This window comes from Lissotriton vulgaris, chromosome 2_1 (assembly GCF_964263255.1).
Source record: "Lissotriton vulgaris chromosome 2_1, aLisVul1.2, whole genome shotgun sequence".
In the NCBI taxonomy this organism is placed as follows: Eukaryota; Metazoa; Chordata; class Amphibia; order Caudata; family Salamandridae; genus Lissotriton; species Lissotriton vulgaris.
The window spans coordinates 751881247-751901567 of NC_141687.1; the positions used below are offsets into that span (position 1 = coordinate 751881247).

The 20321-nt window shown below is 44.7% G+C and overlaps 1 protein-coding gene across 1 annotated transcript in view; it reads right to left on the reverse strand.

The window, feature by feature from the left end:
• ABCC8 (ATP binding cassette subfamily C member 8) overlaps positions 1-20321 on the reverse strand; it is a 1237886-nt gene that overhangs the window by 698634 nt on the left and 518931 nt on the right. The window contains exons 13-14 of the mRNA XM_086954145.1: positions 9861-9966; positions 9519-9629 (exon numbers count right to left, since the gene is read on the reverse strand). Of these exons, the coding sequence (XP_086810271.1) occupies positions 9519-9629; positions 9861-9966 (217 nt within the window). The remainder of the gene's footprint in view (positions 1-9518; positions 9630-9860; positions 9967-20321) is intronic.

Consider the following 20321-nt stretch of genomic DNA (forward strand, 5'->3'; position numbering starts at 1 on the left):
CCACCGGCTCAAATTAAGCACTGCCTTTGCGGCAGGTTTAGCATCTCTGCAACACTGGGGGTGGGACATCCATCACAATTTTCCAAATCCTAATGTGGGCTGATTGTTAATTATCTGTGTCTCTACAAGTGCAAAAATGAAATACAGGCCAATGTCCTCTCTTCTCGTAGCCTGAGACCTGTTACACTTTACCACAGTGGTGAGTGTGTGACTCACAGTTTATTTTCATGTTTCTTGAAGTGGAAAAAGAATTGCAGAAAAATGTCCACACTACTAGCGGCTTGATTTTAAAAAAATGCCTTATTGCTTTACTTTGCGCTGGAAAACTGTTAATAGCTGATGGAGTCTGGAGAAACTGTCCTCGAGTCAACTTTGAGAATTAAAAAAAATATATTGACGAACAAGGCAATAATGCAAAAGAGAACAAGCAGCAATAAAAACTGCCTAAGTGCTTTTAATATGTATTCGCCTCTTGAGAGTCGCATACCTATTGTTGCTTTTCTGAAAAGTATTATAGCTATAACTCAAAAGAAGTGCAATCAACATTGCCGATGGTGTAGTGACTGACAAATATGTCACTTAAACCTTAATTAGGCACACTGCGGAATGTTCAGTCCCGGAAAGAAGCGAGAGACCCTCTGTCGCATTCTCATCTTATGGTTCCTTATGATGGTGCAACATTGACCTCACTATAGGAAGAAATACACCATGACCCTCCTATTTATCTAAACTGATTCATGCTCATCTTATCCAGTCCTAGCCCACTTATACGCTGCGTGTTATCTTCAGCAATATCTCCATTTCGGGTACCAGCTTCTCATGCCCTATTTGTAGACACAACTTTCACCCCTGAAACTGAATGCTCTCCCTCCCATCACTTCCCACTACCACAAAACACATGACTACCTGCAAGCACCCGCTTCTTCCATCCTGGGGTCTATAGCATACAAAGAATTTCTCATCATGTGTCATGAAAAATGTGCGTAAAAGTGTAAATCGCCAACAATGAATTGCTCATAATCAGTAGGAGTACTGGGATCATCCAGGATGAAAACGTCTGTCATCATGAGTCAATCCTCGACATCACTTTCAACAACAAACTAATAACATCTCTAGAACAATATAAAAAAACTGCAATGCACAGAAGCACCCAGAGCTACAGTCAAAACCAGCAAAAATAAATCATAGAGCTGCCTGACCCAAATACGGCACCTACAACTGAAAAACGTGATGAATAGAGTTCCGGATCAACAAATTCAAAAGTGCTTGAGGGGCCAGAAATATAGATAACTTAGAAGGGTAAATATCAGGAGATCCAGTGGTTAAGTTAGCAATAAGGGCACATTACAGGTGCCATGTATTATGTGGGATAAAGTACCTCCTAGTGGTCATTGCCGGGGTATTGCAAGTCACCCAATGTAGAAGAATGAAGTAGAAGTCGAAGTTCATTTAGGTGGTCATGGTCCTACAAGAAGTTCTACAATATACTTTTAATGCACAACAGATGGTTTTATATTCCTTATAATACATGGTTATACCATCACACTTCCCTCAAATAGCTTAAATCCTTGGTGTTTTGCTTTCTCATGTCGATGGCAGACAATAAGAATAAACGCAGAATCTCTACTATGAAATTAAACACACCAAATATCAGATAGTGTTTTTGCAAGAAAAGATATTAGAATTAGTTTAGTGATAGGGTAAAACATGTTTTGTTTCTGCTTGTGAATACACATACATAGATTCTAGCTTTCCTTCACTGATCTATAGCGTGGAAAAAATACACATGGTGTCATAAATATTTCCCTTCTGCCGTTCACTTTCCCTTTTTAGAGAAAAATATCAGAAGATACAGATCCACCTACTTTCCTGGTTTAACTACAGCTGTAGGTATGCTTGTAGAAAAAAGGCCGACTCATAGAAAGGGTTCGTAAGTTTTATTCATTACAGCCCCACACCTGGTGCGGTACGTAGGTGTGAAAGGAATCTAAATACTCATGACAGTTGGGAGTTGGCAGGGGAACAGTTGGATGGCTGGAATGTTGGGGAACCAATAGGAAGGGAGAGAGAACAAAGGGTGCCCTCGCACAGGCGAGCTCGTGGGCAGAGGCTGTCACGCACTGGGAGCAGCTTGTGTAAGATAAGCTAATGCATTACAACAGTATGCTCTGCTCATTGCCTTTCACCCTGGCTGCTGGCATTGAAAGTAGACATTGTGATGACTAGCGTCCGCCCTCCATCGTGGTGGAGATCGGGACCACCCGCCATGCATGCAGCGGTTCTGCACTTCAAATTAGGATGCGACCGCCACCATGGCGGTCGCATCTCGCAATTTGAGTACTGCACAGTGCCTGCCACGAAGTGCAGTGAAATGTATGGGGGTACCATATGTACCCTCCTAGTACACCCACACCTTCCCCCAACACAAGAGGGGCCCACAACCGGCCCTGAAACCATTCCCTGCCAGCCTGTGAATGGCAGTTCCACTGCCATACACCTGCTGGCGGGGATGACGCATTGCAATTTGGCGGATGTGCCTCTTAGGCACCGCCACCATTTTACGGATGCTGACCACTCCACCAGGCAATCGGGCGATTTCCTGTGGCAGATCTGAGGTGGGTGGTCTTTGCGTCCGCCACGGTCGCAGTAATTCCCCTACCATCCTAATTTGGAGGGGTGAAAATCGCGGTCTGATGGCGGAAGGCCCGCAACCGTACGGCTGGCGGTGGGGGCCTTCCGCCATCTTAATGACCCCCCTTTTTTTATAATTTCTTTATTGCAGTTTCATGGTACACACCACATGTATAGACAATTACATCCCATAGACAACTCTTAGCAATGAGCATTACAGTGTCCATTCAAAAACAAATTATCCAATCTAGGCTGCCCTGTAAAGGTGTTTACCGAACCGACAATCAGTGTGGTCATTTTCATTAACAATAAGATAAACTTGTAACTAAACACCCCCCTCCCAACTTCCCCCTTACCAGGCCCACCCACCTAGAGGTCCATCAAACAGTAGCACAATCAGGGGTATCTTCATGTCTCTCCCCTTGTCTGGGGGACTCATTTTCCACATGACTACCATTATCCGACAATGCCTGTGTAGAATTGGGGGAGCTTCTCTCTATCTCTTGGACCATCAGCCCGCACACCTGCAATACTTCCAGGAGTTTGACATCTTTCTAGTACTACCCATGTACCCCTCCTCCGCCAGCGCCCATTCCCTCAGGTCAGTTTTCGAGTTCTCTATCAGCGGCCCTTGTTGTGTCAGCCAGTGGATCGCTATTCTTCGCCTAGCAATCACAAGCCCCAAGACCAGGAACTTCCTGCTGATTTTGCATTTAGAGTGTTGGGGAATCAAACCAAGGAGACAAGTACGCACCTCTAGGGCAACCCTTCATCCCGTTATTCTGTTCAGGTCCTCTAAGACAGCTGTCCAGTATACCTGAATCGTCAGACACAACCACACCATATGTGGGAATTCTGCCTGTACATAGAGATATCTGGGACACCTTGGATCTCTCGAACCGTCAATAGTATGTAAGCCCTTGGGCGACAGGTAGGTCATGTGGACCATGTTATATTGCATCTGTTTAAACCTATTGCAGACGCCACCTTCCATACACCTCCATGAATTGTTTCCCAATCTCGTGGGGTAATCTCCTGTGGACTCACCTCCTGCCATCTTCCTTCCATTTTGAGATGTGCACATTTTTTGTCTTCCCTGAGTGCCCCGTACAGGTGGGTGACAGGTTTCCGCCCTCCCGCCATGGCAATCATCGTGACCAGGGTATGCGTGTGTTCTGGGGCTTCTGGGAATGTAGGCCATAGTTGTCGGGCTGTTGCTGCCATTTTGGCGTATTGCAGAAATTGCCCCGATCCCAACGCAAAAGAGTTTACCGCTTCCTGATAGGTTATGAACCGTTGCTCCGGATAGAGGTCCGAGAGCATAAGACACCTTCCCGCCTTCCATTAGTCGATAGACATGACCCGATCAATGAGCGTTAAAGGTGGCATCAGCCAGAGGTCTGCCTCTGGTGCAAACAGTCTCACCTGAATAAGTCTTCTAACCACCCTCACCCAGATGGCAGCTAGCAATCTGCCCAGTGGAGGACACTGTTCCTGTTTCCCATTTGGTTGCTAGAGGAGCGCGCCCAACTGTTGGTCCCCATATGTGTCCGCCAGAAGAGCTCTTTCCCAGGAAGGGTCCGTATCGAGCCAGGCGACCGCATGCTGTAATTGAGACGCAAAATAATAAAGTTCTAGGTCAGGGATTTCCAAACCACCCCTTCTCCAAGTGCGTTTCATGACTTCTATGCTCACCAGACAACATTTTCCATTCCATAGCAGCTGTATATGCATCGCGTCGAGGTCCTTGAATACCTGGTGTGGGAGTTCAAAGACGGAGCCCTGCATTGTGAAGAGACATCGAGGCAGCACCACCATTTTTATCAAGCAATTTTCCCCATCAGAGAGAGTTTGAGCGTATTCCAGAAGGCAATACTGCCTCGGAGACTCCTAAGAATCCTCCCCATATTATGGTGATTAAAGACTTCCCTACTTATCCAGATCCCGATATATCGCAACATATCTGTCACCCACGGAAGCCCCACCTCTGGGAGTCGGACTCCGCCCCTCTCAACCTCCGACTCAACTGGATATAGTTGTGATTTAGTATTATTGACGTAGAGTCCAGAGGCCACGGCAAACTGCCGTCAGCAATATCTGAAGCGAGTGGGTCGGCTCTTGTAGATACACCAGCGCAACATCCGCATACAATGATACAATATGTTCCATGGCCCCAACTCGAACTCCCCGCCCCTGGAGGACCTTACGGAGATGACACGCTAATGGCTCCATTGCCAGGACAAACAACAAGGGGGAAGTGGACACCGCTATTGCGTCCCCCTGGCTATTGACATTGCATCCGAGACATAGCGCTCCATGCGGACCCTGGCCACGGGCTGACTATAAAGGAGTCTCACCCAATTCACAAAGCCTTCACCTATCCCCATTTTTAATAGCACCTACCATCAATATTCCCATCTGAGCCAGTCGAACGCCTGTTCGATATCCAGGAATGCCAAGGTACTCAGTTGGGCCTTGCCCTGTAGTGATTGCATGACATGGGCAAGACGGTGGATATTCTGCAGCGCATTCCTCCCTGGTATAAAACCAGACTGGTCCTAATGCACCAGTTGCCTGAGATATGGAAGTAGTCTGTTTGCTAGTACCTGACTAATGATCTTAAGGTTGACATTCAACATAGAGATTGGCCTGTAGGAGGCGGGGAGTAAGGGGTCCTTCCCCGGTTTGGGGATTATCACAATCAGTGCTTCACTCATGGAGGCAGGAAGTATGCCTGTCTCACTGGCCTCTATAACAATGTCCAGGAGCCTAGGAACCAGGACTCCCCCAAATTCTTTACATAGCTCTGCCGCCAGGCTGTCCATCCCAGGGGATTTAGCTGTTTTCAGGTGAGTGATCGCCACTCTTACCTCCTCCCCTCTAAAGGGCGCCCCCAGAGATTCCTGACTCTCCAAGGCAAGGTAGGTCCATCTCAGCAAGGTAGGCTTCCAAAGCCTGGGGGGCAACTTTGGGTTTAGGCTCGGAATATATTTTTGGAGGTGCGTGGTAAATACCATATTAATCTCATGTTGTGAATAAACCAGCTGACCCTGATTGGATTTAAGGGCCAGTTTCGGGAGAGGCTGTGTCTCCACCCTGATCAAAGGCGCCAGTAGGCGTCCGCCTTATCTCCCTCTGTGTACCAGCAACGTCTACATGTGGTCCTATTATACTTGCCAAGTGACTCCCATATGTCTCCTATCTTTCGTCGTTGCTCCGCCCATTTGGCCAGTCCCTCTGGATCTGTGGGAAGCTCTGCTTCCAAGGCCGCTAAGCGTTCCTCCTGATGTTTTAGGTCCCGCTCTAGCACTCTCCTCACCCCCACCTCAGTGGACATACATACCCCCCTCATCACTACATTCATCGCATCCCATTCGAGCGCCCATGAGCTGGCCGTGTTCCATTTCACCTCAAAATAGCCCCCTAACATTCTATGTTATAAGTTTATAGGTTTGTTGGTCGCCTGCCATAAGTCGAAAGTCCTACGTGACCACATACCTGTTTTAGAAGTGGGAGGGACCTCAAAGTGTAGTGTTGGGATCCCCCTTGTCCCCCCGAAAGCTCTGAAGAACTCTAGCGACCCTGCATAAAACTTTCCCATCATAGAACAATAAAACAGAACAATGTGAACACCCCCCGCCCCCTACCCTCAGGCAGTAGAACCTCATTCTCACAACCTAACCCTGGTCGGAGGACTCAGGACTCCGCCGCACAACCGCCACCCTCTCCTCTAACCCCCTGCAACATTGTTAGCAACAACAACAGTCAGCCAGAACCCTAAGTCCTCGTTATACAACCAATCTGCCTGGCACTGCGCAACCCCGCCCGACCAACGGCCTAGCCAGGCCCCACAGTGCACTACAGTTGAAGTGTCTAAACTACAGTGTGGCGGAATAGCACCCCGTCCCAACAGCTATGCTCCCACCCCCCCCTATAGTCCCTTAAGTTGAAGACCCCCCCACAAGTGCTCTGCACCAGAGTCAAGTTCCATCATCGTTGAGGTCCGAGTTTACAGCGCCGCATGCAGGTCTTCAGGCCAGTACCCCCAGTACAGCAGTTCCCTTACTTGTTCACAGGTGGCTCAAGAGCCGTCAGTGACTGGGCCGGAAGTGCCTTCCGGTTCCGATTGAGTTTCTTGGACAAGGCACAGTGGGGAAAACTGGTTTTGCGTCTGTATGCCCCCCAACTCTTCTACAGTGCGGCAATGCTGGTTTTGTTGTCAACCACTCCGTCTCCTCTGTTCCTGCCATCCGTGATGTTGGTCCAGCCCCTCCAGGCCCATTGACTCCATCCAGTATGTGGCTTCTTGCGGAACATTGAAGAAGTGGACTCTGTCAGCATATTGTACTCGGAGCTGGGCCAGAAACATTAAACTGTACTTTACATTAAGATCTCTCAGTCTCCGCTTGGCCCTCAGGAAGTCGTTCCACAAGTCTTGTACCTTGTTTATGTAGTCTGGGTAAATATGGATCTCTTGATTCTCAAACCTGGGGGGACCATTTTTGCGGACAAACTGCAGGATCATTTCCTGGTCCCTAAAATTAAACAAGAGAGCAATTAGAACTCTAGGTGGCGACCCCGGTTTTGGGGGGGATCAAGGGAGTGGTGGGACCTTTCCACCGCAAACATCTTGGAGAGCCGAAGACCCGGAGGGGCGGAACCCGATCCATTCCTCCAAAAATAAGTTAGCCGCTGGACCCTCCGCCTTTTTTGGAAGCCCAAAAAACGGAGGTTGTACCTCCTCGACCGCCCCTCAGCGTCCTCCGCCCTGTCTTCGAGATGAGAGGTGTGCTCTTTGATTGCGGACACGGTCGCCTGAAAGTGCTGGGCTTCTGTCCGTAAGGAGGCCAGGTCCCCCTCTGTTGTAGTGACTTGGCCTGCCACCTTCCGTAGGTCCAGGTGCAATTGATTTATATCCATGGCCATACCGTCCATTTTTGATTCGAGTGCGGCTTGTGAGTCTCTAATGACCTACAGAATGTCAGCCTTATCCTGGGCCACTGATCTCTGCGGCGATCCCTGCTCTGTGTCCGGTCTAATGGGCTCCGCCAACGTTGGGCCTGACACTGTGTACTGCATAATCTTGTTGGTTTGTGCTCCTCTAAGGGGCCTGTCTTTCCCCATCTCCAGTGTGGGCTTGTCAAGGTTGTCTCTGTGACCCTTCGTTCCGTAACTCCAGGTGCAAGAATCTATCTCGGGCCTGTCCCGGGCCAGGGGTGTATAGGTAGGTTCTCTCACATCACTCTACTTCCAGAACCGCAGAACACCACTGGAATATGCGTTCCCTGGTGCACCTTGCGCCGGGCTCTAAGGCATCCGATGGCCGTCTCAGGAGTTATTGTCCAGCAGGGACCAACTTGCGGCCCCCCCATCATCTCCTCCCAGGGAATACGGGGTGAAACCTCCACCAATCCACAGAACGCCCCCCTCCGCTGATGGCCATCTCAAGAGGTATAGTTTAGATGCCTGTGGTGGTGCACCCCTAAGTAGAAGTCCAGGCCCCACTATCCAGCAGTCCGCCCACGCAGACTGTGCAGCGTCGTAAGGGAGGAACACAGTCAGAGTGGGCCCAGACTGGCCCGTCTGGTGCCTCGGGCTCACGTGAAGTGCGCTCCCGGTTGATGCCTGATGCAGCTGGTTAGCTAGTCTTTGCGGCTTTTTCACTCCGAGTTTAAGCACCCGGGTCCCCCTCACACTGCAGCAGGAGTCCGGGCTCCAATCAGCTCCTCTGCGTAGGCCTCCCGAGCAGGGCTGTGCCTCTACCGCCGACAGCCGTCTTTAAAGTTAATTCCCAGGGGTCTTCATTAACGGGCCCTCCAGCAAGTGTCCAGGCCCCACTTCCCCGCAGCCCGCACCCGCAGACCGTGCAGCGTCGTCCACGGCCCTTGTAGGAAGGATCACAGACCAAGCGGGCCTACCACGGCCCTCCAGAAGACAGGGGTCGTGTAGCACACGTCCCCGTGTACAGCACCGGGCAGCAGTGGGCAAGTTTTCACGGCTCCTCACCTCCAGGTCGGCACTACCCCAGGATCCCTCTCAAAGCGGCAAGGATTTCGGGCTGCGATTGGCCCCTCAGCACAGTTCCCTACAGCAGCTGAGCCTTCCCAGAGCAGATGTCAGAAGGCCGTCTAACAGGCAGTCGGGTCTGCGCCGCCATTTTGTGTGGAGGGGAACCGCCGCAGCTCTAGGTTGTTTTCCCAGTCCGCAGGCACGTAAAACAGCACCCGGCTGGGACCCTCAGTACCAGGGGGGGTTCCCACCCCACCCCGGATTCAACACAATGGGCATGATTCCGACAGAATTTAGGTAGGATTACGGCATACAGGGTAGGAGCTGCACTATTCTGCGACTGGCCCGCCATGCTGCCAGGCCACGCCCCCTTAATGACCACCTTACTTCGGTTGAGCAGATATGGTATTTCTTTAATACAGGTGAATACGGATGCCACATGTTGACTGTAATAAGGAAATTAGAGACTGGCTGTTATAAACGTATTGCAGGCTCCAGTACATTAGATTATCATTAAAGCACTTTGTATCTACTAAATGTAATTATTTGAATCAACAGCAAAAGAGTATTTACTTAAACAAATGGGTTAGAATACAGTTGTTCAGCCAAAGTGAAACAGCTATACTTCGATTATTAATCTACTTATCGCAAGAACACGATCGTGCGTATTGAGATACCAGAGGTAGTATTGATTATTTAAGGTATGGGTCTACTCGCTTTTACCAGGACACAGCAGTAATCCAGAAATGATTGACTTATCTATCGCGGTTCCGTTGCTATTAGTGTACATTGATGCTTTCAAACTTCACATCTGAGATTGAATTGCATACTGTTTTTAAATATCTCGAATGGTGCAGGAATAGTGTCTGCATTATCACCTTGATGCAAAAGTCATCTCCTTCCGTTATGCTAATGGGAGTCCTCTGCTGACTGCTGTAATGGTTCCAGTCGTCTCTAGTCGGTCTCTTCCGATTGACAACTTTCATGGGCTGTGCGAGTAGTGGGGAGACAGAAACACAGGTGAACAGCAAAAGCAGGGTTAGTGCCGTGAAAAGTGGGGCTGCGTCATCACCAACAGAGCATGCATCAAGCGTGTGTCTACTGACGAGAAGTGAGGAACGCATCAACGTAGGAAAACCAATGCAACTGCATCAGTAAGGCAATCCATGACGAAGACTACAAGACAATAGATTGTTTTTATAGATGACAACACTACTCACCAATGCCTGATATTTGCTGTTAAATCCGGTGCTCTTGAGCTGTTCACATCTGGTAATCTCTTCCCCGATTTCATCACTGGAAAAAAATTCACTTAACTTCTGTACACTAAAGAAAAAACGAAAGGTAGCAATTAGTTTTTTGCAAAGAGTTCCAGCTTGAAATACAGGGATTACTATAAGGTATTCCTCAAATTCGAACTGTCCCCTGGATCTGTCACATCTCTCCAGATGCAAGAATCCGGCTTGTATCAGCTCTAGAAGCATCTTAGGAACACACCAAGCTCTCTCACGGGCCCAGTTACACCGCTCTTGCTAGTGAGGCACCTAGTCTTAAAGCTGCCCTCTGGTAGAATTCATCTGAGGCTTACCCTGAGGTGCGAGAGAACACTGGTGATGGAGCAGGGTTTAGAGAAAATGAAACCTGCTCGGATTAACTCCCCAGTAACATTTTACTAACTGTGTAATGTGAAAATAGTGTGCCAAAACATCAACATACGGGGAAAATTGCTTGGTGCATGTGTCCACTAATGTTGGACTTCATGCAAGAAAAGACTAGGCCGCATTGACGCTTTGCTTTCAAAAGATAAAATAATCCCGCTTTACATTAATGCTCTTGCTAGAAACATAACATGGGATAATGCAAAGGTGGTAAACAGTGAGAAGTAGATTTCGTGAAATTAATACATGTCTGTGTTTTATTCATCGTAGAGAAACGAGTGGGCCTACCTTTTCTGCATGACAGTTGGGGTTGGAAAAAACAAATAAATGCGAATAAAAAAACTCAAAATTGAGCTATAAGAAAGTACAAGTACGCGAAGCATTGTGTGTCTGCCAAGTAAACATAAAGATGGCCATGGGACCGAAGGGAAATGTATAAACTTCCTCCGCTGATCCAACAGTGGCGGACAATAAGAGTGTAGAAATTTGCAACATGTTGCACAACAGAGGAAATGAGAATTTGTGAAACATGGTTAAAGTATGTGAAAGTTGTATAACAAAGAACGCTGTGGAAATCATGAACATGACAATGTGGTGTGATAGAACACCCCCTATATCAGCCAATGAGAGAGAGACTGAGTTTCTGCAAATGTTTCAACTACTGTGGGTTGGACATGTAGGTTTTAGGGTGTATTTGGGGTGCCCTGGGGGTGATAGGGAGGCGTGTCTGCCGGAAGTTAGAGGGAGATTGTCGCTGTCTATCGGTTTGATGAGAGAGGCCTAGCTGTTTCCTGCTCCTGTCCGGATTCCAGTATACTGATAATATTTGCTCCCTGATTCTAACTCAGGTGACCCCCACTATCTATGCGGCCAACGGGGTAGTATTTCTCTGAATTTCTTGGGTTAGTATAGCTGCATAAATTCGTACATTGCATAATCATTTGTAAATGTATTTTGTCTCTGAAACTTCTGTCTCTCCGCCTATCCACTCCTTCATATTTATTTTGTTCATTTGATATGAGTACGTCACTGTTTGCATTTGCTGATGTTCTCTCTCTCTCTCCCTGTGAATTTTACTTTGTGTGCCTTGTGAACCTGTACGAGATGAGCATTTATTTTTTCACATTATTTCCTTGATGAACTTGTTAATCTTACAGTGAGTCTGTGTTTATTTAGCAAAACTAGATAGATAGATAGTCACTAATTATTGCCATCAACTTCTCAACTTTGGGTCCATAGATCAGAGGAAAGAGAGTTGAAATTCAGACTCAGTTATGTATTTGGTGTGTCAGATACAAGCCTATAATATAAACAACTGATTATGGTACAAAACTTGAACGCCGCTCAAGAGGGATTTCATAAGCTGAGTAAATGTGTGGGAGCCATTTGTTTGTGTTGTTTTTGAGAATCGTTCCCTGATTGGGTGTTGCTTTGGATCACTGATCTCGTCTCTAAGGAGGCTATGTGATGCTAAATAATTATATAATATACCTCACAGGGTTGGTACCCGGCCCTTCTGTGACGTTCATCCTCCCTTAAATCGGCCCCTTTTGCAACAAAGGAAGCAATCGAATTACATTTGGAGGGGAAAGCAGCCACACCTAGAATACACACACCTGGCCAAAGGCACAATCCATTCTGGTATATTTCATAGAGAGGGAATGTTTATGGGCATTGGAACTAGGAGATTTCACACAGAGTAACACAGAAGAGGCCTGACTCTCATAGATTTTCTTTGTAAAAGTGTGATTAATGCGTTGAAATAGTTATAATTTCTTCATGATAATCTATTTTCGCATCTAAAGATACTATTAGCGGGAATTTTTCCCGCTAAAGCGGCGATAATTTCATCGCCCTATTACCTAGCTGTCGCTTACACCAGTTAGCGACAGCTAGTAGGAGATAGCGGGCATTTAGGTGCCCACTTTGCATGTCAGCGATAATTATCGCTAATGACATGCAAAGTGGGCGTGCCAAGATGTTAGCGACTGGAAACAGTTGCTAACATCTCTAGCTCCTATTACCAACTTTTGGAAATAATCGCGCTAAGCGTGATTATCTCCAAAAGCTAACGCCTGCCCAGAGCTGTTCTTAGCCATGTAATCCAATGGTAGGTGGATTACAGTGCTAAGAGCATTTGCATGATAATGCATGAATATCGCTGACTTTACAGCGATATTCATGCATTTCGGCCGATTTTTATCGCTTAGGAGATAAACCTTGATAATATCAAGGCTCCTAAGCGATAAAAATCGGCGCTGCTCGGCGATATAATTTTGGCCGCTAACCAAGCTGAGCGATATTTTTTGCTCATGCTTGGTAATATGCCCCTATATTTCCGGTAAGCTACTCAAGGGAGCCGTACTGAGCACGAAAGGGGTTAAACATTAAGGTACAACAACTGTGGACATTCTTCATCCCTTGAGTAGCTTACCAGAAAGAAAGTATCTTTAGATGCGAAGGGGTTACACCCCCTAATTAAATCCCCGCACCGCGGCGAAATTATCGCTGCATGGAAGGGGTTAACAAAAGGTCTGTGTTTCCAAGGAATTGACGGAGAAGTAGTCAGAGAAAAGGAAAGGGAACAAGGTTGCACTTCGAAGTTCTAAAGGGGGTTATACAGGTGTAATAAATAAAGTGCACTAATCAATCTCTTCACGAGCATCTTTTGAGCATCTTAAAGAGAATTACGTTATACTTAAAAAAAGGAAAAACTATATTTTGACCCTTCTCTCATTTTCTGGTCTTAATCATACAAGTTATTTGCAGTGAAGTGTTTCTAATTATGTACATTAAGTATATAGCAGAAATATATGTGAGTGCCATACGTACATTTCCTAACAAACAAAACTTATGAAACTAGGAAGCAACACGCGTGTAAACACAGACGGTTTCTGAATAATTAAGAAGCTCGGACTCGTAACCTTTGCCAAAAACAAGCGACTGACCGTAGCACTATAAAAGGAGGAGTGAAAAGGAGATTTAAAACAGGAAGTGACCTTTATGCACTAGCCATTACTGACTCCAACATGTTTGTGCGTGGTAACATTGCTTCCCAGGAGCAGTGTAAATAAAGAGCAACTTAAAAGAAGGCTTCAAATTCAGCTGATACAAAATCTACTGTCCGACAATCAGAACCATCTAGGACCATCTACTATGAAGGAAAGGCTGCAAAATGTTCTTGGACTGTTGCTACAGGTTCTAGAAGAGGATAACTATCCCCACCTCTGACTTGGCAAAAAAGATGGAAGAGCACTACCATAAAGTTCACCAATAAACAATGAAACAACGAATTGCACTTTAAAAGTTGAAGTTTATCACTATAATTAATCCAAAAGTTAATTTTAAACACAACATTCCCAAAAAATACCACAAAATTGTTATTTTGAGAACCAACCATAAACCTCAAGAACAACTCTTTTCTCTGTGTGCTCTGAGGCCATACAAGGCCACACATGGCAGGTGGATGCAGAGTCAACCCTGCAGCAAATTGCCACTGACTATTGCCAAACGTCCTGTGCAGGAGGGGATGACCACCTATGGAGGGTTGGGCACAGAATTTTTTTTTTAGACCAGGCTTTGTGGCCAACCCCGCTAGGCACAGCCGAAAGAAATGTGAAGTGGGTTGTCTGCACCTTCTTGGGCAAAGGGCCTAGTTATGGCCAACTCACAATATACTCAGTGGCATAACTGGTTTTGCCGCCCCATGGAGGTTTGTAGACTTGGCCTCTCATGTGGTTTGAACGATGACTGTATATAGAAATATAGTGATGGTTGATGTAAAACCACCAAAACTCAATAGCTCACAATATCCATGCAACCCACACATTTCACAGTAATGCAATATGATGACCTCATAAAGTGAATTGAAAAAATAAATCTAAGCAAAACAGAATATTAAATAACAATACAGACTCAAACCAGTAATTTGTAATTGTATCTGTCACATCAAAGGTCACGTAATGAACTTTGCAAGTGGTGTCCAAGTAATGGTTTGTATGGCTTGTGTGCAAGTACTTAATGGCAGAAAGAACTGCAGCTACAGAATTTCAACTGTGTTTTCAGGGGGGTTTCTTCAGTTTTGATAACTGTACTTTAACTGTGGATTTTTAAATATAAATACTGATGAACAGAATGTAATATTCTAATAATTACCAGTGTTGAGTGTGGATTGGATATAATTCATACCAAAAAAACAATTGATGGACAGAATGCTGATCAATGTAAAACATTCACCTCAGTACAGAGATACAGGCCTAAATACATCGTTTTTTTGCTCCCCATGCCATTCCAGTTTAGGCCCAGTCATATGCAAATCAGTCTTGACCTTGTTCCCCATGGGAACAGTCCAGCCCGAACTGCCAGGCCAGGTCTTCCCTGACCCGGAAACAAGCATCCAGGGACCGATTTCAGGGTATCATCCCACGTCAGGTAGGCTAGCTTGACTCCACCGGCATGGAGAGCACGGGACCCATGTCTGGGCATACCCATCCCACTCGGGGTCACAAATTCAAAAAGAATACTGATCAATGTCCAACATTCACCCCAGTACAGAGATCTGGGCCTAAATCCATCGTTTTTCTGCTCCCCATGCTATTCCAGTTAAGAACCAGTCATATGCAAATCAGTGTTTACACTGTTTCCAATGGGAACAGTCCTGACCAAACTGCCAGGCAAGGTCCTCCCTGGACCAGAAAGAAAGCATCCTGGGACTGATTTCAGGGCATCACCCCTCATCGGGCATGCTAGCTTAACTCCAGTGGCATGGAGAGAATGGGATATAATTCATGCAAGGTTAAGCCTTGTGTGAACCATGCCTCCTCTCCCTCAACAATGATAACAAATTGCATGTACTTGTTCATATATATTTTATGCTGTGCTTTTCTTTCACAAGTATTATTTATAAACATGGTTATTGAAGCTGACTCAGAGCACAATACAGTTGTATAGGTCAATAGTGTGAAGCTGTGAGTCTCTATGATGATCTAGGTCCCGAAGATCCAGAAGATGTAGCTCTTGTGTGATTGACCTTTGTGATGGAGTACTAAATGTGTGTGTTTGCGTTTATCGCTACACTTGCTCCAAATGTTATTTTTTGGATGCACCAACACAGGCTTCGCACGCTCTGTCTAGAGATTGAGTTGAGGTAATTTCCCAACCTAAAAGTGGGTTTCACAGGGCACGGATTCCAGTGAAGTCTCACCTATCACTTGTTGTGTACATTCATTATTCTTTTTTTTTATCATCACTCAGCAAGTCTCACACGCAGGGAGGGGATTGGTCCTGAGAATGCCTCTAAACCGCTTGTTTGAAGGTACTTTTTAGATAGAAACATGTTGACCTCAAAAAAAGACTTCTGCCTATGACCAGGGCTTGGGGTCAAGGCCTGCTAGTCTCCCTGTTGGGTGAGCAAACATCACCCAGGCAACCCAAGACTACTTGTTCTGGAGTCTAGAGGACCAGCACATGCCTGCTTGCCAAGACCAGTGTACCCAGCGGACTTCCTGTGTGAGATGGGGGGGGGGGAGGCTGATGCACCAATCAGGTCATTGCCTGTGTGCAGGACTGAGTTAGTGACCTCTGTATGCCAGCAGAGGACAGCCCTGACAATAGCCAGTTAAACGACTGTAGTGCTGTAAGGGCAGAAGGTTTGCGCAATAGCGTATGGTGACCCAGTATGTCAGGAGCGACTGCTGTGGTATAGGCTGCTGTTTTAAAAGGGCCAGGTTTTATGACCGTGACCATCTTTTGAGGACCAAGCCTCCCAAACAAAATAACCAATTAGTGTGTATCACAAAACACTCTAAGTTAGACAATACAGTGAAGCAGATTATTAATGCCAACTGGCATATTTTAAATTGTAACCCCACTACCAATGTGAAATTACCAAAACCTCTCTTTGCACATAAGAGAAATAAGAACTTAAAAGATCTTATTGTACATTCGCGTTTTGCAAACGAACATGGACAGTCTGAATTTGTACAAATATCTAATTCAGACAATTTCCCAGTTAGAGGTAGTCAAATGTTCTTCTTGTAAATCTTGTGAAAATATCTTGGGTGGTGAGCCATTTGAACACAATGGATGTCATATGAATGCTACAGACATGTGGAATTGTAAGACTGCCAACTGTATTTATTTCATTCTTTGCCCATGCGACTTGGGCTATGTTGGTGAATCATCGAGACCCATACAAGTAAGACTGACTGAGCACCGATCAGCAATACGCACTAATAAGATCTTGGCACCTTTAGTAAAACATTTTCAGGAGAAGAAACATAAGCCGGAAGAATTTAAGTGGCGAATCATAGAGAAAATTAGATTACCTGAAAGTAAAGGAGGCAGTAATGTAAGAAAGAAAAGGGAAGTTTTTTGGGATTTTTAGTATGAATATTTTTGAAAATGGGCTGAACAGCGATATTCCGTGGGAGAATGCGATAGTCTGAATACTGGCCCTTTTTGATAATACTCGCCCTGATCCTTATATGAATCTGGATATAATATATAATGCCCCTGTAGCTATTTATCTTAGGGTGTAGAGCGAATATTCTTAGTGTAGAAATTTGGTACATAGTGTATCTACTGAGATCCCCCCTAGGGTCTGAGATCTTGTTACAATATTAGATCAGTAGTGAAGATGATTAGGCTCTTTAGATTGCACAAATAACTTTAGATATCTATTATGTTTTTGAATATGAGATTTTTTTCTTATAGATTAAGATTCATCTAATCAATCATGATATATGTGTCAGGATAGAGCATCTCGCAAGATTGCCTGTGCCACCTGTAGTTTTATGGAGACTGCTGTTGTGTTGACTGCCTCCTAAATCCATATGGGGGTTCAGATTTTCTTGACATCCACGTGGCCGATTACTAAAAATGTTGTAATTTGGACCGTATATTGAATGGTTTATATATTTTTATTGTTGGTTGGATTGAGTCATCCCATAGGTATCAGATTCATCTTAATATCTTCAATACATAACATCTTTACGTATCGAGTATAGGTTTTTTCTCTTTCCTACCCAAAATGGAGGCTATATCCAGTTAACATCTACACTAATAGTCCCCCTTTTCGCTGCGATTTGAACCATACCTTAAGAGGTTTACATTTTTACTGGTGGGTTGTTTAAATCGACTTAGAAGGCACAGGATTCAGCTTAACGATTTTAATATATTACATCATTATCTATCGGGCAGGGGTTAGTCTTGGTTCCCTACCCAATATGGAGGCCATAACTACTGATATTCATACCAACAGTCCCTTCTCGATTTCTGACTTTTTGACGCACGGTCCGTTATTGATTGCCTTGATCCGTGCGACAACTTGGGCGGTTTGTATTCTTACCGGCAGGCTATTTAAACTGCAGCAATTTTCGGCAAGTTTGTTCATCATTTTCTAGCCGAAGGCGCACCGGGACCTTCGTGCATTTCTTTGCAATATCTTGCCATTTGTTTTTAAGGTAAGCGGCCCGACAGAGTGATTCCAGTCGCTAGAGGATTTCGGGTGTCATTGTTACCTTGTTTTTAACTTAACTTACCACACGCTATTTGAGAGTGGGTTTAGTACGAACCTCTTAGCTGAATTTCTGCATATTTTTTTCTCTCTTCAGAAATTTGACTTGTGACAGAGAGTTGAGGTCATCGCCCTCATCCCACTAAGCAATATATAGATGAATTGTTTGGTCTGCGAATAAAGAGATAGTTACTTTTAAGGTAGGAATGTAGTAGTCACCTGCCTGGATTGATATACTGCCTTAAGCAAATCTATAACCCTATTAACATTGGGATTCTGCTTTCAGGAAACCCCCTGCACCAAACGGAATAGCGTTATCAATTACATTTGAGCCTCAAGTGTATACTGAGCACCACCAAGACAAGGAATACATTACAACATTACTTTTATACCTGGTATGTGTTCTATCGCCCTTTGCTTGCTTTTTTCTCATCTCTTTATTTAGGGATAGACAAACAGATTAAATATTACGAGACATTCTAATAGGTATCTTTTTATTTGTTTTTTATGTAGATATTATTTGACGTTTACTGGTGGTTAGAGTGGGACGTTCGCCGTGTGCGCCTTTCCTATTCGTTTTCCCCTTTTGAACAAGGTATCCATCCGAATTATACGTGAAATTTGTATCCTTCCTACTAGATTCTTTCTTTTGTAAAATTGAAACAGTATCTTATTAAAATGCCATTAGCTAGATACTTTGCAACTCCTTTTAGTCCATTTTGACTTGGTGACCGTGGAAGAATTTTCTTCCTTTGTGCTTAAACCAAATATTCTCTTGAGTTGGCATTCATGTGGTATTGATTGAGTCAAACTACTAAATCTCTTTGTGACCCACCATCAAAGATCATTTGGATTGACAATAATCATTTCTTTACATATGTTACTGCAGAGTCAGGATCATATCGTTTCCTGAACCTCCCTATTCTATTAACGGAATGAAATTGAAAATATCTTCAAAACCCAGTGACTTCTTTGTATTTATAGTGAGTTCTTTTTATTTCATCATATACGTTGAAATCATATATATGAAATCATGTCAAATCCGTTGTTCCCATAATATTGATTGGTTGTCATATTGTGATTTTACCTCTTTTTGTATCATGCATAAATTGTTCACTTGATAATTTGATGTATTTATACCTTGTCCTTAAATGATATGATTATGACGAATCCATGTTTTTGATTTTTGTGAAAAGAAAAACACCCTCATTCTATGGTGCGATTATACTGTGTGCGTTGCAATTATGTTTTGATTAAACCCCTGTTTCCCTCGATTTTTCCGCTTCCCTTTATTTCCCATCACTCGATGATATGTAGGTACTCTGTGATGTTCAAATATACATTATCAATTGTTTGTTCGGAATCAAGTTATGGAGGAGATTAAATAATAATCACAGTAGGAAGAGTTTCTTATAGAAATTTCCATGCTATGATGAAATATATGAATTTTAATGAGATTTTTATGTTGATTCAACATTAATGGACTATTTGTGTTAAAATATTTCTTTTTATATATATATATTTCAGAATAAAACTGTGTGGCTCCTGAAGAAGGCGCTGTGTACGCCAAAACGCGAGTTGAAAGTTCAATCGCCACTCCTTTTTTTTTGGACAGCATTTATATATTTTTTGTTTGGTTGTCCACGATGTTATGATTAGTGTTTTTTTATTAAATGTATGAATTTTTGTGAAAATATGTATTTATTTGTTATTATATAGTATTTACTTTTTGTTCTACTATATGATTTTTAAACTTGTTAATTAAAATTCAGTCCTTTTTAATTTTCCTTGGGTTCTTCCTTACTGTCATTGTTTGCCACTTGTTTTTCCAATATATGACTGCCTAGGAATTTTATTTCACACGTATAGACTGCTGTGCCATAAGTGTACAACCCTTGGCGGCAGTGCGTATGCCAGGAGGGGTCACTGTGGTAAAGACTGCAGTGCGGTAAAGGACAAAGCCTTGCACACGAGCGGTGCAGCGACCCGAATGCCAGGTGGGGCTGCCGCGGTGAAAGACAGCTGTGTGATAATGGTCGAAGTTTTGTGAAGCAGCAGCCCTGTATACCTGGAGGGGCTGCCATGAATAACCTAGAAGTGTTACTCAAATTGGAGCCTGTGAAGAGCGAGTGGTGGTCACCTGAAAGTCGCCAGAAGCAATAAGGACTGCAACTAGTTCAACCCTGTTGGGTGAGTGAGGATGCCGTGGGAGCACTGTCTCCCAAGTGGGACAAGGTACAGGATCGTCATGGCCATCCCCACTTCGGGAATGTGTGAACACTTACTCCACAGGAGAAGCCAAAGAAAACACTGATTGCTGCATTAGCGTGACTCCGAGGGACAGAGCCTGCAACTGCCAAATGTAGCAAATGAGTACGCTTGCGGTTGAACCACCACATGAGCTGCAGCGAGCACCTGCGGACAGGGTACACTCCAGGACTCTGGATGCTTCACTTCTGTTAGAACAGGTAAGATTTGTTTCAGGCCTAACGGTCCCAGGGGAACTT